The 26,830-nt window shown below is 45.2% G+C and overlaps 1 protein-coding gene across 1 annotated transcript in view; it reads right to left on the bottom strand.

The window, feature by feature from the left end:
• MARCHF11 (membrane associated ring-CH-type finger 11) overlaps positions 1-24,978 on the bottom strand; it is a 44,606-nt gene extending 19,628 nt beyond the window's left edge. Inside the window, exons 1-2 of the mRNA XM_073329639.2 lie at positions 24,610-24,978; positions 23,052-23,207 (exon numbers count right to left, since the gene is read on the bottom strand). Coding sequence (XP_073185740.2) covers positions 23,052-23,207; positions 24,610-24,978 — 525 coding nt within the window. The remainder of the gene's footprint in view (positions 1-23,051; positions 23,208-24,609) is intronic.
• Between the last annotated feature and the right edge of the window lie 1,852 nt (positions 24,979-26,830).

Here is a 26,830-nt window from a genome sequence, read left to right as displayed (position 1 = left end):
AAGGCCAGTAGAAATGTACTTAGCCTGTGCTGATTGAGGGCATAGAGAGAGAGGGTGGGGACAGGTGCTTGATGGTCTGCCTGAGTCACAAATACTATTAGACCTGCCCCTCTCCACTGTTTAAAGACAGAGCTGATTAGGCTCCATAGATAGTCTTTGTTTTGTTAAGTGATCACTACAGCTGAAATCACTGATAATCAGGTCTAAGTGCTTAGACCTGCTGTGGAACAGTGTTTTGTGGAAGAGATGGCCCAGTCTGCACTAGCAGCAAGGTTCCCCCACTGAGAGCTCAGCTAAAATTGCTGAGAGCTGGGTGGAACCTCAAGAGACCAACTCTCAGAGGTCACAGTGGCAGGTGACAGCAGAAGGTGATGGCGCAGGGCCATTGGCAACAGAGCGATGGAGTGAACGGTGGCACAACAAACAACAGTGGCCAGAGCAAACAGTGAGCAGCTGGAGGAATGAGCAAGGTGCCTTCTTGCTCCCCACCTGGGAGATGAACTCATGTGAAAGCACCTCTGAAAGTCTCCACTGACCAAGGACAACACAAGTGAGTTTTAATGAGGCTGTTAAGAATGTTGGAGACACAACACAGTTCATGAGAACAAACATAGCTGTGTCATCATACTTTTCATTTAAGCAAGAGATGCCACACACTACAAACTGGAGGCCAATGTTAAGTGCATTGTCACTTCTTCATCCTGAAGTTGAACACTGGTTCCGAACAAGACCAGCAAATGCTCACTATCTTTCTGCAAGAAACTCAACTGACTGGCTAGATGCATGTGGTGAAAAAGTGAAGAACTCTCTCACCACATTCAAAAAATTTGCATACATGGCTGATGAATGCACCAATGCAAATAGTCATCAAGTATTAAGTCATTGTGTACATTAATCTTTATGTCAGTGGTAGGCCAGTAGATGCATTTCTAGATCAAGTTATAGAAGACAGATTGGCTGCATCTGTGACAACCCACATCTTAGAAGAGTTAAATGCTTGTCAATGGGACCCCAAACAGATGATTGCTTGTGCATTTGATGGAGCTGCAAACTTCTCTGGAAGATATGGTGGAGCACAAGCTTTGCTCAGAGAAAAGTGTAACCCTAGTCTCTCCAATACACGCTGCAGAGGCCATCTACTCCAACTAGTGCTTGTAGGAGCTGCAGACTCTTCAAAAGACATTTAAAAAGCTATAAATTTATGTCTTCATTATATTCTTTTTTCCGCAAGAGTCCAAAAAGACTGACTATCTTGGAAAATATAGAAGATACACTGGAGCTGAAGTTCAAATTAGTCCAACCTGGGAAAACCCTCTGGCTTTCTCATGAGTGATCCTTGGCTGTTGTCTTAAAATTACTGCAGCCATTATTACTGGCTTTGGAAAGTATCTACCAAGATGGGATGGATCAAAGTAGTGAGGCTGGTGGATTACTTTTGCTACTACGTTCAGAGAAGACTATTGCCATTCTCTCTCTTGTAAGTCTACTGTTGAAACCACTTGGGTCATTAAACAATGCCATTCAGGCATCTGCTACAACAGTAGCAGATCTTTGTCCAGCAATAGAAGCTACATTTGGATCAATCAGAGAGCTATCCATTGAAAAAGTACTGGAAGAAGCAAAGACTTCAGTCCAGAAGTTGACTGATGAAGGCATTTATATTGAATCCTTAAGTGAAGAGGACAAGAAGTGTGTGTTAAGACAACTGAAAAAGTACACAGACTTGATTTCTTAAAAATCTACAGCAGCGACTTCTAGATTCTACTCAACCTCTACGTAGCTTTTACAGATCCCTGTCTTATAAAACACCGACAGTTGAGTGGAGTGAGGCACTACCGGCAATGTGGCTGCCATGTGCTCAGGACAGAATAGAGAATTTGAACACAGAATGGCATATCATACGACGAATGAATGAAGATTTGACTTCAACTTATTTTTTATCATCACTAGTGGCTTGACCCGATCTTTATGCTATGTTTCCTAGGTTGAAAGAAGTAGGAATTCATCTCTTGCTACTTCCAGTCACAACAGCTACAGCTGAGCATTCTTTTTCATCATTGAATAGAATTTTGTGTTTTGAAAGAAGTCGCCTCCTGTCTGATCATGTGAATGAACTAATGAGCATATCAGTTGAAGGAATGGAAGTACCAGACACACAAGAAGCCACCAAAGATGAATACATTGCATTCAAGAAGTTCATTAACAGAGTTGTGCAAAATTATAACAAGAAACCAAGAAGGCTGTAGTTGTAGTGCTTCATAGAAGGCTTGAGTAGCCAACTTTAATTTGTGTGATGATTTTAAAATCTAATAAAATGGTCATGAAACATTTTTCAGTTTTTACTATGGTGCCATACAGCCCATCTTCATGCGTATCGGCCCTGCCCCCCTTCGTAAATTTGAACACCCCACCCATTTCAATTCCTGGGGAAAACACTGCTTTTGAGGATGGGGGCTAGAGGAACTAACCCCACCTATTACTTGAACTCAGGAGTGCAAAAACTGCAACTGGTCTTTATATAAAGCCTAAAAAAGGAAGTTTCTTATATTCTTCCTGCCCCCTCCCCATCCCATGCCTGTTTGCACCTGAGCAGGGCTAGTCACAATATGGCCTCCAAATAAATACTTTAAGGTGCACTGAAAAGATGTTGCCTGCCAACACCAGTCATGGCTTTTTCTCTTGCAAGAGCTGGTGACAACAATATAACTTTGCTTTTGATAGTCAAAATTTGTTTGGTGTTAGTTGTGAACAAAGAGTACTGTGCATTTACATTCAGTGTCTCAAATATCTGAGTCATATTACACATATATACGTCACAGACATTCATGTCTAAGGTGATGCAGTCAAAACATCTTTAAGCATCAATTAATTTGACATGGAAATAACTCTATTGCACATTTAAGTGGTAAAATAACTTGGTATTCAGCTTTGTGAGATATGGTATAATCACTGAGATATATACATAAGAGCTGCCATATTGGGTCAGACCAACAGTCTATCTAACCCACTGTCATGTCTCTGACAGTGCCCTATACCCAAGCTTCAAAGGAAGTGTTCTGAACAGGGTAGTTGGAACGATCTATCCCTGTCTTCCCCTGCCAGCTTCTGGCAGTTAAAGGTTTAGGGTTGCTCTGAACATGGGGTTGCATCTCTGACCATCTTGGCTAATAGCCATTGATGGACCTATCCATCCTTTTGCAGGCATTCTTTAAAGAGGAACGCATGGAAATTGTTTTTACAAACGTTTCTCAACTGTAGCAACAGGTACTGAACATTAGGCAATAGACAGATGAACAGAAGCAAAACACCAAAACTATGTTGTAAATCTCACTCTTTCCTCTGGACTTGCAACTTGAAGGCCCAAGAAATGAACTGGGCCTTATTCTTCTAAGTTATCACTCTGTAAATCAGGAGTAGTATCTCTGAAGTCAGTGCAGTTACTTTGATGTAAAATCAGTGTAAAGTGCGCTTGATCATCATCTCACTGTCCTTTGCTCTGAAAGGACATCTTACCATATCTGACATGCTCTTACCATTCTTTAAATGTGTCAATAAAATAGTGGACAAAAGAGAAGCAGCTGACATTTATTTGAACTTTCAAAAAGTACTTTACAAGAGACTACTTTTCTCTCACTTTCAAGAGACAGTAAGTACTGTCATGGATCAGAAATTGACTAGGACAGAAAACAAAGAATAGGAATAAACAGTCAATTTTCATCCCAGAAAAAGATTAATAACGGGGACCCACAAGGTTCCATACAAAGCTAAGTTGTGTTCAACATATGTATTATCTGGCGGTGAGCAATAAGGTGGTAGAATTTTCAGGTGACACAATTATTTAGGTTCCTCAAGACTAGAGAAGACTAAGGAAACTTGGAGGGATCTAAGCAAGCTAGTTGAATGGAAGATGAAGTCCAATGTTGACAAATGCAAAATAATGCACCCAGGAGGGAATAAAAAACAGTTACTTACCTCTTGTAATTGTTGTTCTTCGAGATGTGTTGCTCATGTCCATGCCAATAGGTGCGTGCATGCGCCGCACGCACAATCGCCGGAAACTTTTCCCTAGCAGTACCCGTCAGGTCAGCTGTGGAGATCCCTAGAGTGGCGCCTTCATGGCAGTGTATATATGTCCCTGCCGACCCACCACTTGCTCAATTCCTTCTTGCTGGAATACTCCGACAGCGGGGAGGCAGGCGGGATTTGGAATGGACATAAGCAACACATCTCGAAGAACAACAGTTACGAGAGGTAAGTAACTGTTTTTTCTTCTTCGAGTGATTGCTCAGGTGCATTCCAATAGGTGACATCTAAGAAGTTACCTCAGGGGAGGGGTCGGAGTTCACCGAATTGCTGAGTGCAGGACTGCCCTACCAAACCCAGCATCATCCCTCCCCTGCTGGGTAATGGCATAGTGGGAAGTGAACGTGTGGACTGAAGACCAGGTTGCCACCTTGCAGATATCCTGGATAGGGACCTGCATCAGGAAAGCTGCGGACACCGCTTGCGCTCTGGTAGAGTGCGACTTTAGCCAGGTCATAGCAAGTCCTGTTGCAGGACGTGATCCATCACGAGATGCACTGTGATGAGATCGGGAGCCCCCTCATTCTTTCTGCAATAGCAATAAAGAGCTGCGGTGACTTACGAATTGGCTTTGTATGTTCAATGTAAAAAGCTATGGCCTAACATCCAAGGAATGGAACATGAGCTCCCTGTTAGTGGCATGGGGTTTAGGGAAGAACAAAGGTGAAAATATGTCCTGGTTCACAGGAAACTGGGAGACAACCTTAGGCAGGAATGCAGGGTGGGGGCATAGCTGCACCTTGTCTTTATAAAATACTGTGTAAGGTTATTCGGAGGTCAGTGCTCTGAGTTCGGATACCCTTCTAGCAGAGGATATAGCCATCAGGAGGTCCTTAAGAAACCTGCTCATCATGAGATTACCAAACACTGATCCCCCCGCCGTTCCTGGGTGGAAGGCCAAAATGGCTGCAAGGTGTACCCTTAGGGATGATATTGCTAACCCTTGGTGCTTGAGATCTAAAAGATAGTCCAAAATAAGGGGAATTGGGGCTGATTGTGGCTCAGTTCCCCTTTGTCGAGACCAAATGGAGAAATGCTTCCACTTAGCCAGGTATGTGGCTCGAGTGGAGGGTTCCTACTCCCCAACAGGACCTCCCTAACCGAGTGCGAGCACTGAAGCTCAAGAGGGTTCAGCCATGGAGCTTCCACGCCATAAGGTGGGTGGGGTGCTGTAGACGGCCATGGTCCTGTGAGATTAGGGTTGGACAGAGGAAGCGCTACTAGTCTGTCCACTGAGAGGTTCAGTAACAGTGCTGAACCAGTGCTGGTGGGGCCACGCTGGCACTAGGAGGATTAAGGAAGCCCTGTCCTGACGAGTCTTGAGGAGCACCCTGTGTATGAGGGGGAATGGCGGAAATGCGTACAGCAGGTGACCCATCCATGACGAGTGAAAGGCATCCACAGTGGAGCCTGGGCTGTGGTTCAGGAAAGAGCAGAATCTCTGGCACTTCCTGTTGCTCTGCATCATGAACAGGTCCATGTGGGGAGAGCCCCACCTCTGGAAAAGTGAGTGAGCGATGTCCGGTCTGAGGGACCACTCATGTCCATGGAACGAGCAACTGAGGCTGTCTGCCAGCTCGTTCTGCACCCCCAGAAGGTGCAATGCCTGCAGGTATATGGAGTGGGTGATACAAAAGTCCCCACAGCTTGAGGGCTTCCCGACAGAGGGGAGAGGAATGAGCACCACGCTGTTTATTTATATAGAACATCGCTGCAGTATTGTCCGTGAGCACTGATATGCACATGCCCTGAAGACGGGTCTGAAACGCTTGGCATGCTAGGCGAACCGCCCTCAGTTCCCTCACATTGATGTGCAACGATAGCTCTGCATGGGACCAGAGACCCTGGGTTCTGACATTGTCCAGATGCGCTCCCCAACCGAGCGCCGAGGCGTCTGTGACAAGGGAAAGCATGGGTTGGAGTTTTGCGAAGGGTACTCCCACACACACCAGCTGTGGTTGCAGCCATCGTTGGAGAGAGTGAAGAATTTGTGGTGAGAGGGTCACTATTGAGTCCAATGGTCCCTGCCCAGTCTGTGCACTTGTGCTAACCATGTCTGGAGGGGCCGAAGGCGCAGCCTGGCATGCTGTACCACGTATGTACAGGCCGTCACGTGCCCCAGTAGTCTCATACAATTTCTGGCCGTAGCTGTGGGGAAGCAGAGGAGGGTCTGGATAATGTCCATGAACGCTTTGAAACGCAGTTCCGGAAGGAACCCCCTCGTGTGCGTGGAGTCTAAGAGAGCACCAATGAACTCTATTCTTTGTGTGGGGGGTCAGTGTGGACTTGGGCTTGTTCAATACAAGTCCCAACCTGAGAAACATAGCCCGGGCCAGGGATACGTACTCCACCACCTCTGCTTGCGACTCGGCCTTGATGAGCCAGTTGTTCAAATACAGGAACACCTGCACCTGGCACCTGCAGAGGAAGGCCGCCACTACTGCCATACACTTGGTGAACACCCAAGGCCAAATGGGAGCACCCTGAACTGGTAGTGCTGGCCACTGACCACGAATCTGAGAAAGTGTCTGTGGGCTGGAATAATAGCAATGTGAAAATAGGCGTCCTTCAAGTCGAGGGTGGCATACCAGTCTCCCGGATCCAGGGAGGGAATGATGGCAGCCAGAGAGACCATGCGAAACTTCACCTTTTTTATGTATGTGTTGAGGTCTCATAGGTCCAGGATAGGCCAAAGCCCACCCTTGGCCTTGGGGATGAGGAAATAGTGGGAGTAGAACCCCTTGCTCCTGAATTCCTGAGGAACCTTCTCTATTGCCCCTAGAGCTAGGAGCGATGTACCTCTTGTAAAAGGAGTTGCTTGTGAGAGGGGTCCCTGAAGAGGGACGGGGAAGGGGGGTGGGAGGGAACAGAATTGGATAGACTATCCCGCCCCCACCGTGCTGAGGACCCAGCGATCTGACATGATCTGAGACTAAGCATGGTAGAAGCGGAAGAGTCGATTCACAAAGGGGGGGGAAGGATCCAAGAAGGCAACTGGTGCGCCGTCCTCGTGCGCATCTTCAAAAGTTGGGCTTGGGGCTGGGGGGCTGTTTGGTTGAATCCTGGCCTTGGCCCAAGGAGGATTGCAGCGGGCGCCTCCTGTTATTTCTGCCCCTCCTCCTAGGAGGGTCCAGCCTAGGGGGCCCTGGGTAGAAATGGGATGGGAGCTGAGCTCTAAAGGGCTTTCTCTGAAGCGCTGGGGTGTGTAGCCCCAGAGACTTCAGAGTGGCCCGCGAGTCCTTCAGGCTATGCAAGCGCTTGTCCGTATTTTGAGCAAACAGGCCCTCACAGTCAAAGGGGAGATCCTGTATTGTGTTTTGGACCTCAGGTGGGATCCCTGAAACCTGAAGCCATGCACTGCGCCTCATAGCGATGGCAGTGGCCATGGTTCTAGGCGCAGAGTCCACTGCGTCCAGGGCTGCCTGAAGGGCAGTCCTAGACACAACTCTACCTTCCTCAAGGAGTGCACTGAACTCTCTGTGACAATCAGCCAGGATTAACTCCTGGAACTTAGCCAACGAGCTCCAGGAATTAAAAACATATCAGCTAAGCACTGCCTGCTGATTCACTACCAAAGCTGGAGCCCCGCAGTCAAATAGACTTTACAGCCAAAGAGATCCTGCTTCTTGGCATCACATGACTCCTTGTGGTTTCCCACATCAACCACCAGAGTCCCCAGTTGGGGGTGGGTAAACAGGTGCTCATAGCCCTTTTGCAGCACGAAGTAGCGTCTCTCGACTCCTTTAGCCATTGGTGGTATAGAGGCCGGGGTTTGCCAGAGCACCTTCGTGATGTTCTGAATTGCCCTTATGAGGGGCAAAGCTACTCTGAAGGACCCTCAGGGGCGAGGATGCACACCATTGGATCTGAGGCCTCCATAACCTCCTCTGTCTGGAGACTGAGGTTAACTGCTACTCTCCTAAGCAGGTCCTGGTGGCCTTTGGTATCCATTGGTGGTAGAGTGGTGGAGGTGCTCACCACAGCCTTGTCCGGCGAAGAGGAGGAAGAGATTCCTGGGACAGGGTCTTCCTGCCCCTTGGGTTCTCTGGAGGCCGGGTCAGGTACCTCAGAGCACTCTAGTACCGGAGGTTCAGGTGCCACTGACATCGGTGGAGGAGGGGCATGCTTGTCTGCGGCCACTCAACAGCCCTTTACCATAAAGGATCCTCAGGGGCCCTAGGGGTGTAGCGTGCCATCGACCTCGCTGGAGGGGCATGGGGGGCTGATACCAGCCTCGATCCCTGACCTTGAGCCTGGTGGTAGGCCCAGGGGGTCCAAAAAGGCCATTGCACTGGGCCCTGCCACTGGGGTGGCCAAGTGACAACTGGTGCCGTTTGTTCCGCCGGCCTACAGTGCCGGGATCGGTGCTGGGATTGGGAGCAGTAGTGGCTGCATCGGGATACAGACGATTCTGCATCTGACTCTGATGAGTATTCTGTACCCAACCATGGGGGAGCGGAGCCCAACAGTGCTGGGGAGACGGAGATCAGCGCCGCAACATCATAGGCTTCCCCCGATTATGACTCAACAGCAGTGCCGGTGCCGCCAATGCTGCCTCCATCACCGTCGTTGCCGTGACTGGTGTTATAATCACCCGCGGTGCCAGGCACGACGCCACAGTCGGTGCTGTCACCAGTGCTACTGGCGGTGCCTGAGTTTGTGAGGCTGGGCCCCGCACCTGCGGGGCCAGGTACTGCACTGTCATATCAATGAGGTCTTGAGCCACCTCATATGTGTCCAGAGTGGAGGGGAGGTCAGGCTCTTCCTCCAAATCGTCACGGGTAGGAGATTCCGTTTTTGCCGGACTCAATGGCTCTGCAACTGGGGCTGGAGTCAACGGTGACGGTTCTTGGGGACCAGACCGAGGGTGTCCCACCGGAGGACGCACCCCACTGGAATCCCCCCTCGGCTTCCTGACGGGGAATGTTCCCTCTCTGGTTTCTTTTTCTTATGCAGCACTGGAGACTGTGAATGGTGCCGCAAGGCACTAGCTTTGCGGGCCGGGAAGCGGTGCCACTGCTCCCTGGCAGAGTCCTTCCTCAGTGCTGGGACATCCCACACTGAGGCCAGTGCGCTGCGCACCAAGGATGCTGGTGTCTGCTCAGGCTGTGGCTAAAGGGCAACTCCATCAAAAGGAGCTTCAGGCAATAGTCCCGCTCCCTCTTAGTCCTGGGTCTGACTAAGGCACTTATCTGTCTGATGGCCCTCCCCAAGGCACTTGAGACAGGCGGCATGCGGATCACTTGTTGGCATAGGTTTTGCACACCTCTCGCACGCTTTAAACCCCTGCGACCAAGGCATGCCCCAGCGCTGGGGAGAGTAGAACGGGGGGAAACCTCCCGAAGTAAACTAAACTAATCTGCAACTATTAACAACTAACTGTTTACACAGAAACAAGGGAACCGCTAGGTAAGGCACTTGCAAAAGCAAGAGACAAAGCTGTTCCAACTGCTGTCATGGGTGGTAAGAAGGAACTGAGCAGGCGGTGGGTCATCAGGGACATATATACACCGCCATGAAAGCACCACTCTAGGGGTCTCCACAACTGACTTGATGGGTACTGCTAGGGAAAAGCTTCTATTGGAATGCACATGAGCAATCACTCGAAGAAGAACTTAACCTACTCATACACCTAACTAGGTTCTTTCTTAACTGTAACCACTTAAAAGAGGTGACACCATTGCGAGCAGCCCGAAGTCATTTTGAAATATCACTTTATTAAATGTGTGGCAGCAGCAGTGATCAAAAAAGCAAAGTGTTAAGACTTATAAAGAATTGAATAAAGCGTAATACTGAAAACACTACACTGTCATTATCTAAATCAATAGTATGTAATTATGTAGAATAGTTTCAATTTGGGTCACCCTATTGCAAAGGGGTTCAGGGATAGGTAATCTCAATTATGTAAGAGGCATGGAAAAACTCTCATATGAGGAGAAAGTGAAAAGATTGGGATTACTTGCAACAGAGGAAATGAATGAAGTTATGATAAAAAATAAGGGTATGGTGAAGGTAGATTAGGCACTGATATTTGCCCATTCTCCTACTACAAGTATAAGAAGACATTCAATGAAACTGAATGGAACACATTTAAAACTGAAAAAGGAAATACTTTTTCATGTGATACACAACTAGCCTGCGGAATTCAGTACTACAAAATATCACTGAGGCCAAGAGTTTAGCAGGATTCAGAAAAGCATTGTTTTAGAAGGATTACAAGAACATCTAAAATGATGATTGTAAGGATTTTAAAAGAAAAATTGGCATAGCTAGAAACTCTTTTGTTTCAGGACATAAACCAACGTCTATCTACTGGGGGGTTAGAAATGGAATTACTGGGTCCCACATTTTCTAAGTGCCTTCTGCAAGGTTCTTGAATCTTCCTCTGAAATACCAGCTGTTAGCTATTTGTCTGATCCAGCATGACAATTCCATTGTTCCTATGCTGGAGAAATAAGAGCTACCGTGGAACCCGGCCAGACATAGAGCCATGTTATGGAAGTTAAACAAGCATTTCGTTGAATATATTGTGCAGTTTTGCAAAATGTTAAAGATTCTTTTATTTCAATGATTATTTAGAATACCTACAATCTGCAAAACCACACAATGTACTACAAAAGCAGTACCTACCTGACTCCCCTTTAAGCCACAGGCAGCTCTATGCTCAAGGGAGATTTTGTGATAACTTATAGCATAATGGATGTTGATGTGTCACGTCAGAGTAGGTGCTGGCAACTGGACATGTTACTGGATCTAAGGAGAAGAAGCAAATTATTTTTCAACAATGTGTTAAATCTCCCTCTTAGCCTGGCTATGTGGGCATTGAGCATGTATTGCTACAGCTGAGGAAAGTTTTTTTAAAGCCAATTTGCTGTTCACCTCTAAATACTATGACTAAGCTGAACAGATACCAACTGGAAGACATAAAGGCTTTTTCCCTGCTCTGATTGCCAGTTCCAGACTGTTCCAACAAATAAATGTTAACCATGGTATTCATTATGCAAAATAGAATTTGCAACCTGCTTGTATAAATGTAAGATTCTTATATAAGCAAAAAAGAACCCAACATTTTTGTGAGCTCAACAGATGTTTTGGAAATACATGTGTAAGTTCTTGTATTTCTAATGGAAAATATGAATAAACATTCAGAGAACCCACTTTCTCAGATTCATAACAACAGTCACAATGTTTCATATGAATGATTTCCTATGTAGAGAATATACAATACACATGTTGCTAACTTAATGACCAAATAGATTACCTCTGACATTTGGAAAGCAAATGTATTTTTAAACACAAGTTTCTTCTGTATTTTAAATTATAGGCTATATCTTTGTCTAGAAGCAAGCACAGTTATGTCAATGCAGACTCTGGCTTTGATGCCTGTACATTTTGATTAAACATGAAAACGTAGGGTGCTTCTAGTTAATAATGGGCACCCTATCTTTTGTCCCCCACAGATTTATTATGCAGAGCACTGCTAGATTTGCTTATGTATACCTTATTAGCCCTGTAGTGACAAATTATGTCCTCCTTTGTTCCTTACCTTCAGGCTAGAACACTGATGTAATTTGGACGTTCTGGAGCTATTTCTGTTCTGCTACAGCCTTTTTATACTGTTCTGGTGGAGTAAAAAAGACTTAAGGTATCAGAACCAGCCCTTAGTGAATACCTTTGGTATAATAGCCAATGCAGCATAGAGCTGCAAAAGGGGGCTGGTTATTCTGAGCTCTGGAATGGCTCGAAGTCCACTGCAGTTGAGCATAAGTTAGAGCAGTCCTGAAGTCAGACCAAAACAGTCAGGGAAGTCTAAAGGTGTCAGTTATGTTTGCTCCCTCACATTCATGCACCAAACATACCTCAGACAGAATAGAGAATCAGCCCTTTTTGTTTGCTGAAATGCATTGGTTCATGAAGCAGTCTTTGAAAATTTCTGCTACCCCATAAGCCAAGTCTGCACTACAAGTCTTCAGAAGCGGTGTGGTGCCTACAGGGAACTTTACTGTGATCTCTGGTATCTACAAGGACATCAGATATGAACCACAACAAATGTCAGAGGTTGAGTTTTATTTTGGTACCATGAAGTACGTTTAATGTCCTTAATTTGAAAATGAATACCTCACATTTACCTCAGCATGTATGTAGCTGTAGAAGAATAAAATCGTATGACAAAATTCTGCTCCCCTCACACACTTAATTTTATCATAGGGAATCTGATTTCAAATTGCTAGATAGCTAACTAATACTCATCTATCTAAGGCTCAGAAACAATAGAAGTGGCCACAAAGATAATGACAAAGCTAAAAGTAGAATTTTCAACTTTTGCTACTTTGGTATAATCACTGACAGCCATTAATGTTATAATATTCATCAGAAAAAATGAAATATGTTCTCTATTGACAATATAGACACATGAAAATTGTCACCTCACAACTGAAACCAGTGCTAATGTGAAATGTTTTCTGCAAGCAGTTAGCCTGGCACTAGTGTGGTTTTGTCCAGTTAGTGACTACTACTATGCTAAAATAAAATCATAAAGAGACTCTCTTCCCACTCAGAAGATTTAAGTGTTCTATTTGCTGGAATGATAGAATCTCACTTATTTCAAACCTAGATTATTAGGTTCTAGTTGGTGGTTTGTTTGTTTTTGTTTTCTTTAAATGTAGAGATAATGCTCACTTAGTATTATTGGATTGAATGCTCTAGATACTAGTTCAGATCCTCTGGAGATGTCCTTCTTTAGCACCACAATTCAATCTGCCTGGGCACTAGCAGGAAAGAATTAAGAGTTCAGGAGAAACAGTCTTGCTGCTGTCATTTTGTGTCACAGGGCCCTGGGCAGCTTGGAGAAGTAGCTGCAGAAAAAGCCATGCTCAGCCTCTGCATCACCAGGATGGAGCATGCTCAGTTGCTCCATGGAGGATGCCACATGCACATTCCAGTCAGTAGGTAGGAGCTGTGTTGGGATGGAATAAGGTTATTGAAGGTATACCCTTCAGCAAATAAAGCTGACAGCCTCTAACAAACGTCTATGGAGCATATGTGAACTGTGGTCTTTTTTGCAGAGGTTTATAACTTGACCAAACCTGAATAGATTTCCATGGAAATAACAAGAGGCATCCCTAAAATCAGAATGAAGCCCCTGTCAAACTTCAAGTCTTTCTTTCAAAGCATACAGATGCTAGAGCTCATCAGTGAATTATCAACTGAAAATAGGACCTTAAAATGGAAAGTGTTAGGCAGCCTTATTTATACATATACATCAATACCAGCACCGCCTATGCTACTTTGTACTCATTTAGCATTTTTCATCTGTAGATCTCAAAGCACTTTGCAAATGTTGACAAGTGTCACTATTCCCATTTTACAGATAAGGCAACTGAGATGCAGTGGTTAAGCAATTTACCCAAGGTCATCTGGCAAATAAATCAAAGCCTGTCTACCTGTTTCCACCCTAACTGAATTGGCGCATTAGCACTGACCCCCCCACACTTGGTAAGGCAACTCTCATCTTTTCATGTGCTGTGTATTTATACCTGCCTCTGTATTTTCCACTCCATGCATCTGATGAAGAGGATTTAGCCCACAAAATCTTATGCCCAAATAAATTGTTAGTCTCTAAGTTGCCAAAAGAACTCCTTGTTATTTTTTATGTTTATCAATGTTTATCAATGTTACTATTTTCTGTGCCATCTAAGTGATTTCCAGGCAAATTAGAACTGTGCAGCAAGTTGTTATAAGTTGACTTCATGAATCTTCTGTTCTTCTGCCATATTTTGGTAAAGGAGGTTCTCCTTTAAATATATGGGTGGCATTCTCCACTCTGTTATAGCCACTTTGCACCATGGCCTTAAAATTGTCAAAGATAGCTGTTAAGGTCTTCTCTTGTGGCAGTCGATATCTCAGAGAAAAGCTTTAAAATGTGTGCCAACTGTGACTTACCCCTTGTGCCTGACTTAGGAGGAGGGAAGTATGATTGAACAGCACATGCCAGTAGTGAAAGCTAGAGTACCTCCCAGCTGCTCTAGTTTCTGCCAGGGCTGGGCAGCTCAGAATCAGGGATTATAACTATCTCCCTGGGGCTGCTGCTCTCCTCTGCAACTGAATACAGATGGATTAGAGGACAATAATGGCCTACATGTATAAAAGTTCCCCCCCCCACTCTCTTCCCTATTTCATTATAGGTGATGTTTTTGCAGTGTGGTCTGAAAATGGTCAGACTCTGCATAAGCCAGACATTCTCCAAAAGGTTGTTCCAACTGATGGAGGTTCAGCTAGTGAAAACTTGTTTCTAGTACTCTCACTTCATTTTCCTATGCATGGGCTTTGTGAGCTGCTTTCCCCTAGAGGAGTCCAGGTGTCTTAGTGTATCAAAGAATTTGAAGAGCAACTAGCTAAAGACAAACTCCTTTTTTGCTGTTAGTTTATGTACATCAGAAGCAGGATGCCTGCCAAACGGCCACTGGACAATTGAGGTGCTAAAGGAGCACTCAAGGAAGACAAGGCTGTTGTGCAGAAGCTAAATAATTCTTTGCATCAGTCTTCATTGTGGAGGATGTGAGGGAGATTCCCGCACCTGAGTCATTCTCTTTAGGAAATAAATCTGAGGAACTGTCCTAGACTGAGGTGTCAGAGGAGCAGTTCTGAAGGAACTCTGGGGTGAATACCATCTGGTCCTATGACTTATTACCATTAAATTTATCAGTTTAGCACACTTACCCAGTTGGAACAATCAGCGGACTATTGAGTATAAGAGGAAATGGCAGCACCACCACCAATGTTCTATGTAGGGCTTGGGCTGGTAGATGTGCTTTAAAGTAGTACCTCAGCAAATCTATTGGATCAGGCCCCACAGGTGGAGAAGACCCTTCTTTGTGAATCCTGTCAGTGTTTAGCTGTGAGTTAGGTGTCAAGCTGCTTGGCAGTATCAGCAGTGAGGCAGCTGAGTACATGTCCACCAGCAGAAATTTAGGTGCCATGGGGACTTTCAGTGGAAACTTAAGTATCTAGGGAATTTAGAACCTATAGGGTTAAGCAGTGCTATGCAGAGGTTTTGTGAATGCCCGTGGCACCAAAATGTTGGGTGTAGGTACCTATAGGGTCCACTGCGATTTTGAATATAAGCTCCACACAGAAACCTCACAAATCTTTCACTTCTCCACCAAAGATGTAGCTCCAAACCCTTAAAGAATCAATAGCATCAATTCATCTGCATTTGTACTGACAATGTTGGCACATATCTAAATGCCCCTTTTGCTGCACTTATTGCTGCTTGCAGCACAATGGAGATTAATTCATTACTTTAGTATTTTCTATTTGTAAATTATATTTGTACATGGATACTGTAGAACACTAAGTCATCACTTTTGAGGATGAGTCATATATGCCAAACACATCAACAGAACTAAACATGTGCTTAAGTGCTCTCTTTCCCAGAGACCTAAATCCTTGTAACAAGTAAAGAGTCATGCACACCTATAACATTATATAAATGTCAGTCATGTGGACATGATCCAGCTCCCATTGAAGTCAATGGGAGCCTTTCCACTACTTTCTGTATGAATTGGATAGAACCCTTATGCACAACTATGGTATGATAAAGAAGATGAATTGGAAAATGAATTATATTATCATAATGGACAGAGGAAACTAACAACTGAAACTGCTGCACAACAGTTTGACAAATCTAGAAAAATAACCATTATAGTTACACTATATTACTAAAGTCTAAACAGAAAAAAACTGATTTTACATGCCAATTGGATATCAATATCCTCAAGACTGGATGAGTCATTTGGGTTACTTTGTCAGCTGGGTATACTCATTTAAGGTGGCTTCTGTTTCATCTCTTTGCTATTAAAATGATCCATAACATGAACTTCAAAGCAGAATAGTATACCATCTTTAAAATCTGATCTAAATTCTTCATAACAAATATTTTAGGATTCCAAGCAGATCCGTGATAAGGACTATATTTTGGGAAGAGGTTAATAACTTAGGGGTAAACTGTGATTCTTCTATTGCAGGCCATATTGGCACTGGTAGTGAGGCATGCTACCACCTGATTTCAGAGGGACTGTGGCTTCCCTGAAAAGGGTAGTGTACGCTCAGTTTTGCTGGTCTGTGTGGAAGAGATGCTTCCTGCCCACTTTTGGAATCTAGTGCTGCTGGAGGCATTAAGACTCCCATGGTTCCCCACCCTGAGCACACGGATTATGATTGATTGTATCTACCCTTGGAAGAAGGACATAAGGAGAGGAAAACCTTGTGTCCTCTACTCACTTAGCACACCTGAACAGGGACAGATACCATCTAACTCTTAACATTCTGAAAGCATGAAAGCACATGAAACTAAGTGCCTCTTCCCAAGTTTCATTTGTAACAAGTTGATATTGTACCTAATTCCTGCTCTTTTTTTTACCATTTTGGTCAGAGTCCCCTATTAAACAATTAGGACCAAATTCTGCCCCCAGAGCTGTAGCGGTATATGTGTGTGTAACACTTTAAAGTCAGTGTAGCTGAATATGTATATTTGAAAGAAGAACTTTTACCTCAGAGTTTTACCAAACTATTAGTTCATTTGATTTTGAGTAATTACTTAACTTTTCTGTGCCTCAGTTCACCTGTATGTTAAATGGCTATATTAATACATGTTTGTTCTTCAGAGGTGTTTGGAGGATTATTGGTTTGCTGTGAAATCATAGGATAAAAGGCATCAATATAAGTGAAATATTATTGAAACAATGAAAATTTCCTTTGTTGCAAGCTGCAGCAGTAATATTGACTTTTGTGTGACTGATCTGCCCTTGAGAACAGTCTCTGAAACATGGCAGGTATGGGATGAGAGGAGGGCATGGAGATGACTGAAAGAACTGTTCTATTCTGGGTAACTTTCTTTTAAAAGTGGCTTGGAAAGCTAAATTGGAAACTGACTAAATGACCAGATCATTGCTGCTCAGGTAGGTCACATTCCTGGGAAAACAATGAAGACACTGAACTTGATTTTCTAAAGGAAGTCAGTTATGGCAAGGTTACTGTATACGAATCTGTGGAAAGATCACTAACAGGATTCATGTCAATCCACTGAAGGGAAAAACTTACAGTGCTATCTGAATTGCTTGATAAACTGGGCCCATTCAGCCAAATGCGAAGTTATACATTTAGGAACAAGGAATGCAGGCCATAACCACAGAATATGTGACTGTATACTGGAAAGCAGTGACTCTGAAAAGGATTTAGGGGTCACAGTGGACAAGAACTGAATATAAGCTCCCATTGTGATTCTGTGACAAAAAGGGCTAATAAGCTCCTTAGATGTAAGGAGGAATAGGGAGATGTTTTTTACCTTTGTATACTGCATTGGTAAGACCAGTACTGGAATACTGTGTACAGTTCAGTTTTTTAGCACTCTTAAAAAATTAGACACCAGAACTGCAGAAAACAGCCAAGAACGATTCAAGGGTTAGATACAATGCCTTACAATAAAAAGAACGAGGAGTACTTGTGGCACCTTAGAGACTAACAAATTTATTTGAGCATAAGCTTTTAAAAGAAAGCATGAAAAAAACCCTAAGCTTATTTCTACCACCTTAGGTTAAAATTTCCCCAAGGCACAAATTCTTTTCCCTTGGAGGGTACGCTGCCACCACCAAGTGATCTAACAAAAAATCAGGGAAAGGACCACTTGGAGTTCCTATTCTTCCAAAATATCCCTCCAAGCCCTTACACCCCCTTTCCTGGGGAGGCTTGAGAATAATATCCTAACCAATTGGTTACAAAGTGATCACAGACCCAAACCCCTGGGTCTTAGGACAATAGAGAAATCAGTCAGGTTCTTAAAAGAAGGATTTTATTTTTTTTAAAAAGGTAAAAATCACCTCTGTAAAATCAGGATGGAAAATAACTTTACAGGGTGTCATAACCAAAGGGGGTAGCCTAAATTCCTCCTTACCTGTAAGGGGTTAAGAAGCTCAAGTAACCTGGTTGGTACCTGACCAAAGAAACCAATGGGGACAAAAGATACTTTCAAATCTGGGTGGAGAGAGGTTTTGTTTTGGGTTTTTGTTTTCTGTGGCTGTTCGCTCTTGGGACTAAGAGGGACCAAACATCAATCCATGTTCTCCAAATCTTTCTGAACAAGTCTCTCATTTCAAACTTGTAAGTAACAGCCAGGCAAGGCATATTAGTTTATCTTTGTTTTCTCAACTTGTGAATTTTCCCTTTGCTAGAGGGAGGTTTATCCCTGTTTTGTTGTAACTTTGAAACTAAGGCTAGAGGGGGTTTCTCTGTGGTCTTTGAATTTTCTGCTACTCTGTAAGGTTAACTATCAGCCTAAGTTTACAGAGGTGATTCTTTTACCTTTTCTCTTTAAATAAAATCCTTCTTTTTAAGAACCTGACTGATTTTTCCATTGTTCTAAGACCCAGGAGTTTGGGTCTGTAGTCCCTTTGTAACCAATTGGTGAGGATATATGCTCAAACCTTCCCCAGAAAGGGGGGTGTAGGCTTGGGGGAATATTTTGGGGGAATAGGACTCCAAGTGGTCCTTTCCCTGATTGTTTGTTAAATCACTTGGTGGTGGCAGCGATCCCAAGGCAAGAAAAGAATCTGTGCCTTGGGAAGTTTTAACCTAAGCTTTTAAGAATAAGTTTAGGGGGTCTTTCATGTGAGTCCCTACATCTGTACCCCAGAATTCAGAGTGGGAAAGGAATCCTGACACAGGGTAACAAAAGATTCAAAAACACAGAGGATTCCCCTCTAGGCAAAACTTTAAAAGCTCAAATAAATAGTCTCTAAGGTGCCACAAGTACTCTTCGTTCTTTTTGCTGATACAGACTAACACGGCTACCACCCTGAATGCCTTACAATGTGAGACTTAGGTATGTTTGCACTGCAGTTGGGAGATGTGACTGCAGAATGTGTAGACATACTTGAGCTAGCTAGATTAAATACCAGTGATGCCACAGCAGCATGGGTATGTACCCAGGGTCCTACGCAGGTGGGGCTAGCCCATGCAGCCATTTGTGCTGCTGTGGCCTCACTGCTATTGTTTTGTGAGCTAGCTTTGATCTCACCAGATCAAATCTACTAATGTGCATCTAAAAGTGCTGGACCATATCTGCTGATTGCAGCTTAGACACACCCTTAAAGAGTTCTATCAATTTAGCTCATCAAAATGATTGAGATGTGACTGTTCACAATGTATAAGTAGCATGTGGAGAAAATGCTGGGTACTAAACAGCTCTATAGTTTCATAGGGAAAGGCATAACAAGAACCAATGGATGGAAGCTGAAACCAGACAAAGCCAAATTAGACACACATTTGAACAATGAGGGTGATTACCCTCTGGAATAAACTATCAAGAGAAGTGGTGGAATCTCCATCTTTTGATGTCTTCAAATAAAGATTGGATGCCTTTCTGGAAGATATGCTTTAGACAAACACATGCTGTGCTTTTAGTCAGACACAAGCTAGTGGGCTCCCCTCAACCATTGTGTTGAACCTAAAACAGCCATACTGGGTCAGACCAAAGGTCTATCTAGCCCAGTATCCTGTCTTCTGACAGCGGCCAGTGCCAGGTGCCCCAGAGGAAATTAATAGAACAGGTAATCATAAAGTGATCCAGCCACTTAGTTGTCCATATGAGATGATGTGGTAAGTGCCACAAAGATGTCCCGGCTCCACTTGCCCCAGTGACCCCATCCCATTTCCTGATCTCCCTCATGACCTCTCATCCCCTCCCTTACTCTTCTCCTTAATTTCTTACTCTCCTCTGGCAACACAAGCATGCTTTCGTCTTTCTCATCTTAAAAACACCTTAACCTTGACCTACTTGCCTCTTCAACTACTGCCCCTTCTCCCTTTCATCTCTAAGATCACTGAGCATACTGTTTACAGTCACTATCTAGAGTTCCCCTTCTCCAGTTTCATTTTAGACCAGTTGTTCTGGTACTAAGGGTGCTGGGGATGATGCTACTGCACCCCCTGGTTTGAAGTAGTAATAACAAACACCAAATGTGTGGTTTCCATCTGCAGCACCCCTTGCCTTTCCAATCTGTCTTCTGCTCCTTGCACTCCACTCCCTTGCTCTCTACAAAGTCTCTGACTTCTTCCTATCCAAAGTTCAGAATCAGTACTCTATTCTCCTCCTCCTCCTCATCCTCTCAGCCCCTTTTAACACTGTCAACCATATTCTTATTGAAATCTTGCCTACCTTTGGCTTCCATGTCTCTGTCCTTTTTCTCCTCCTGCCTATTTAATTTCTTCTTCTGCCTGTCCTTTGGAGAATTCTCTGCCCTCCAATTTTTTTGTGAGGGGTTCCATAGGGCTCTGTCCTAGGTCTCCTGCTACTCTCCCTCTATAGCTTATCTCTGGTAATTTCATCTGAAGACATAAATTCAGCTATCATCCCTATGCTGACCACTCACAATCTACCTTTCTGCTCCAGACCTATTGTCTTCCGAACTAAAATGTTGGCATGTCTCTCTGACATCACCTCATGGATGTCTAATCATCAGCTCAAGCTCAACATGGCTAAAACAGAGTACTTAATCTCTCTCTTTCTTCTCCCAACCACCCACACCAACCTCTTTTGAATATCACCACCATCCTGCCTGTCACTCAGGCATGTAACCTGGGAATCTTCTTCAACTCAGATCTATCTTTCTGTCCTCACATTCAGGCTATGTCTAAAATATCTTGCTGGTTCTTTCTGCATAACATTTAAGATGTTTTCCTCAACTTAACATTAAATCAGCTTCTAAATTAATTCACCACTAGGACTCCTCTTTCTTGAAAACTAACAAATTATAATGTTAACTGACTAATATTTCTTGCATTTCCATCCACAAATGAGAATTCTATGATCATATATAACAGTTTAAAATATAAAACACTTTAGAAAAAGTAGCCTGTTATTCTCTTTTATAGCCCCAAAGCAACATACAAACTAGGGGAAGATAGGCATTCCTCCATTTAATTGCCTGCAGGGCCCAATCCAGTAAGTATGCCCATGGCTTGCCTATCAGATCAGGCCCCTATAGAGAAGCTTACAGAAAATGCAAGACAGGAGACCCTCCCTCATAATGTTTATCCTAGTGGTTAGGGTACTCACCTGACATGTAGGAGATGCCTAGTTCAAGTTTCCCCTCTACCTGAGTGGAAGAAGGGATTTAAACTGATACCCACTGCTTCTCAGGTAGGTTCTCTAGACTCTGGGCTATGGGATATTCTGATGTGGGGCTCCCTTAATATCTCCTATTGAAGCTGTTCCACTCTGGATGATTTTTAAAATCATTGGAGCAGGAGGACTAGATCCTGGGTCTCCCACATCCATGCTATAACCACCAGGCTACAGAGTCATTCTCATGCATTTATCAACACCCACACCCCCGCTCCACTGGATAAAAATGAAAGAATCATTGGAGCAGAGACAAAGCAAGCATCAGAATGGGGACAAATTCTTCCCTGCTGTAATAAGGAGCAATTCCACTGACTTTAACATTTACTATTAGAGTTATGCTTGTTTACATCTGGCTCACTGAAAGGACAGGATGCTGGGGAAAAATGCACAACTTGCATCTCTCCAGTTAACTTGTAATCTACATCTCCCACTGACAGCAAACCAGTTGGCTAATCTTAAAAGTAAATATGAATTTTCTCAGTTTGTAATTACGCTTTCATGCCTAATACTGTCAACATGTTGCATATTTCCAGGAGTGGGCCCCTTGATGGTAGTTAGCTGGCATATGGTTAGGTGTGCACCAAGACAAAATATACTGAAAAAGAGGTTACCAACATAAATATTGTTCCCTGAATCTACTGCCTCCATAGAGGCCCACTTTGAGATTACATGCCATGCAGCAAAAGAAACCATACAAAGCAGATGGATGCTAGGAGAAATGTTCTCGTGGCTGGCTGTTTCAACATTCTGGAACTAAGGGTTACAAAAAACCCAACTCCTAATTTTTCCTCTCTAATTCTGGGCACATCCTGTAAATCTCTGAAGTCGAAGGGGAAAGGGAGGATTCGTGTGGCTCTGTAGAGGCAATACATTTGAGAACAAAAGTTATGTGGGTAAATAAGCCATCTTTCTGTCTCATAACACTATCTACCCAGATCCCATCTGTGAGAGATTAGATAGTAGTGACACTTCTCAGGAGGTGGGTTGAGGAATAGTGCTAATTGACGTATGACTGAAATACACCTCTCCCAAATGAAGTATCTCATCTGAACTGGACTCAATATTGAAAATAACCCTTTGTAAAGGTATCAATCAAATTTCAGATTGTTGAAATCTGCAAAGATGCAATCAGCACATGACTAAGAAGACACTGGAGAATATGCTATCTCTTTGGTAGGAGGGCATTGGCTCCTGGTTCTACAGGAACTTCAAGGAGTGTTTAGCCTGTCTGAAATATGGACCCAAAGGATAAGATTGGCTTAGATCCAAGGAGGCTTGATCATTTCTGAATCCATAATGGTAAGGCATAAGTGGAGCCAAACTTTGTCTTTACCAGATCCAGAGAACTAATGCAAATTACTGGTAACAGTTTAACCCTAACACTTCCTGTATGTTGCTGAAGAAGATGGATCAAGGGTGCACCCCGAGTCCTTAGAGGACCTGACTGCTCTGCGTACAGTCAAGGGATCCAAACAGCTCTTGTCAGGGTAGAGGCAAGAACTTTTTCTGTAACTAGTCTTAGGCCAGAAGAGCCTCCCCCTACCAAATGACTGGATCCTACTCTGATGTGCACTCTTCCTCAATGACTAAGCATGTTGAAATGGGGTCCAGTGCCTCACAACAGGGTATGCAATCTCACAGAGGTGATCTGTTGAGACAGTGTCAAGGAGGAGAATAAACCAATATTTTATAAAATCTGCCCGTGTGCAATAAATTAACATTTGCAAGTTTCTGAAATATAGACACTAAGTAACATTTTTGGTCTGTAAGTATGTAAAAATGTTACCTGGCAAGGTTTTTTCATTTTAATTGCTATAACATGGTATCTGTAACAGCAGAGCTCACAGGTCCATGACCCTCTTTCACTGATCCACTTTAAGAGGCACAATTGATGTGTGTACCGTACCGACCCATCACATCGGCAAGGATTTAACAATTCACCCTGAAACAAGACAAAAATAAATGTCAGGGGGATTTATTTTGTTTTCTGATACAATATTTCATGTTATCTGTTCTGGAACAATGAGTTTGTTTTAGTCACTATCCTACACTTTTATATTTTTGGCTAGAATAAAACTCAAAAGTTAGAGCTCTTTTAAAGATATCATTTCCACCTTAAATATTCTACCACATTACAAAGAACAGGTAACTCACTGCATGTGTAATTATTATGCCAATGGTCACCTTATTATGTTTTTCGAGTAACTTTTAGATGGATGGTTAGATGTAGAGAAAATACAGAAGTACAAAAATAATTCTTAATCATGGATAAGAAAGAAATGTATGACATCATAGTGAACTGCATGCTTACAGTAGCATTTGTACTGTATGCAATTACACCGTAAAAATTCTCTACAAAATGAACACTTTAAAAAAATAATCTAAATATGTCTTTCCTATCAGAATTGCATCCTATAACAAATACATAAATGACTGTGTGGTTGGCTGAAGCGTTCTTATTTCTGTGATGCTACTTCAAAAATGTAATAGTTCTACCTCACATACTGACAATTGTCCTCACCTGTGTTCTAAAATAAAACACAAAGCTAGTAGACTCATATATTAAAGTCTAACTGGACAATGCCAATAATATCTTTCTTTTTTCCATTTTCTTGCTTTTTAATAGAGAAAATAAAGTACAACAAACCAACTCCCCCGTTTATGTCATAATGGCTCAGAGAGGGAGCTGCCCGACTAAGCTGACAGGTATAGAGTAAAATGCTCGTGGAAGTGTCCGGCTCCGATATTATGATAATGACCAATCATGAAATCTTTCCCTAGATTTTCTTCATAAAAGTATTGGGAAACTAGTAAGGGTTAATTAAAATGTAGAAGACAAGACGCTTGGAGAATGTGGGTTTCCCCTTGAAGTCTCTGAGGAGAGAGGCTGCATCCTAAGCAAATAGACCAATAATTCCCTGCCTTTCTAGACTGGCAGCGGAGGCTGGCAAAGCTCTTCACAGCCAGCTTCACATTGTACAGCCCCGCGATTGCATTTGCCCCCAGCTGTTGCTGAGTTACGAGCCACCCCAGCGCGGCCTCACGAAACTGAACCTGCTCGACTCGGCCACTTCGGGGCTCGTTTCCCAGCCAGGGGCGGCGACAGTCGAAGCGCGGGGTCCGGCTCAGAGCCCTGTCCAGGGTGCTGACCGCGGCGGGCTGGGACCAGCAGCCTCCAACAACCCGCCCCGGCCCGCGCGCGCCAGGGAGAGAGGCAGGCGGCGCAGCTGCGGTGTCTGTCTGGCCGGAGGGGCTGGGTCCGTCTCTCTGTCCGTCCCTCGCGCCCCCCCCCGCCCCGCCGGGGTGCGGGGGAGGCGGGGTCCGTCTGTCCGGCCGGCTCTCACCTGCTCGGCGCCCTGGAAGCAGATCTTGCAGATGGGGCCGGCGCCGCCGGGGTTGCTGTCGCTGCCGCTGTCGCTGCCGCACACGGAGCGGGTCTCGGGTTTGTCGCCGCCCACGGCCCCCGCCTCCCCCCGGGCTCTCTCCGAGCCGCCCCTTCTCCCCTCGGAGGGGCCCGGGGGCGTCCCGCCGGAGCCGCTGCTCTGCCCCGCCCCGGTGGGGTCGTCGGCCGCCGGCTCCGCCTGGGGCTGCAGCCGCCGCAGCCCCGCGCTCTCCTCCGCGCCAGGCAGCTCCAGCTGGGCTGCGGCGGCGGCTGCGGGGTCTCGCTGCGGCTTGCCGGGGCCGGGGATGCTGCTCGCCCCGCCGCAGCTCATCCCCCGCGCCGGCCCGGCCCTCCCGCCCGGGACACCCGCTGGCCCGAGCCGGACCCGGGGGCGGGGACCCCGCTCTGCGCCCTCAGAGCAGCCGGGAAGGTGACCGGGGCGGGGGCGGCGGGTCCGGGACTGGGGGGGGGGGAGCGGGGCGCGGGTCCAGCTGTCCGGGCGGCTCGCGCCGGTCCGGCTCCAGACGCAAACAGCCGCCTCCGAACGGAGCCAGCCAGCGAGCGAGAGCGAGAGACCGTTACCCGGCGCGAGCCGGGCGGGGCCGCGAGCGCGAGACAGTCACTGCAACCGCCACGCGGCACAGACACCGAGACGCCTCCCCCCGCCCCCGCCCTCACTCCCGGGGGGGGGTGTCACCCCTGTGCCCCCTCCCCCACCGAGGCACTGTCACCATCGCGTAGCAGGGTCACAGTCAACCCGCCCCCCCACACACACACACCAGGGCAGCCACCTCTGAGGTCCATCTGGCATGATCCTGAGCCCACACAACTGGACAGCTGGCGCGGGTCACTGAGCACCCTTCAGATTGCCCAGGACAGCTGCCTCAGCCAGGGGGTGATCCTGGGAAAACCTGGACAGGTGGCAGCCCTACCCCTCTGCACACACCTACGCACATACCCCACACACCAAGGACACTGTCACCTCTCCCCACTGGAAAAATGTTCATATTCAAACATTCGCTTCCAACACCATCACCTTCCCTGCACACAGTCACCTGCCCGCTTCCACACAGTGATCTTCCCCTATGGCCCCAGTCACCTGTCCCCAAAACATTGTCACTTGCCTTTTGCAACAGTCTGTCACTTCCCCACCTAATACACAAACAGCTGCTCCCCCTTTCCAGCATACTCACCTTCCTTCCCTAGACAATCACCTGTTCCTCTTAAAACTCCTCACACATACATGCTTGCCCCCTTCAAAAATTATTTCCCCCCCCAAATCATCCATTGCAACACCATTACTTCTCCCTCAGAAATAATCAGCCCCCCTTCCAACAATATCCGTCTTTCCCAAGCAGACAGACAAACAGTCCTCCCCCTCCCTGCCCCCAGCACTGTCCCACAAAGAGACACAGTCGCCCCCTTCCAACACAGTCATCTTCACCTCATGGACACAATCCGATCACCATTGCACAAACCTACACATTCCCTCTCTTGAACACCATCACCCTCCAGCACACTTCTCCCCCATCCCCAGACACTGCCACACCTATGAACTGTCTCTAATACACCTTTTCCACCTTAAACTATGCCACCACAACACTCACATCTCCTTTCATGAGACTGCCACATCCCACTGCAGGATTTAGACCTTGTAAATAAAGACTACAGTATTATACAGCTATTGCCACAAAACAGTTCACTAACAATTGCATGCTGAAACATTTTGGGCTGTTACTGGGGATTTTAAAAAAATAGGAGCAGGGCATGGGTAAATGATATCTATTCAGATTTATCTGTTAACAAAAAAATGTCCTTGTGACTTGATATTTACTACTGCCTGCAGTTTCCTTTTCTGCTCTACATATACACTGGAGTGACTGGAAAGTGCCCATCCTCTTCCCCAGGAGACAGAGAGAGTTGTATCAGTCATAAATTCATCTTTAAACCTGAAACCAGGTTTCTTGCTAAACCATATACTCTCTCTCCCTCAGAGAGAGAGAGAGTCAGGCAATCACCCAATCAATGAACAGACTTTACATATTTTGCTACCTTCCAGTACTTTGCTGTCTTTTAGAGGCATCTCACCTACCTGAACTACCTATTGTATATGACAGACTTGGCCTTGCTTGATAGCTCTGCTTCAGAGACTAATACCCCCTGTCCCCACACCCTTCCTGGGA

The sequence above is a fragment of the Lepidochelys kempii genome, chromosome 2 (assembly GCF_965140285.1).
Source record: "Lepidochelys kempii isolate rLepKem1 chromosome 2, rLepKem1.hap1, whole genome shotgun sequence".
In the NCBI taxonomy this organism is placed as follows: domain Eukaryota; kingdom Metazoa; phylum Chordata; order Testudines; family Cheloniidae; genus Lepidochelys; species Lepidochelys kempii.
This window is presented reverse-complemented; position numbering and strand designations above follow the sequence as displayed.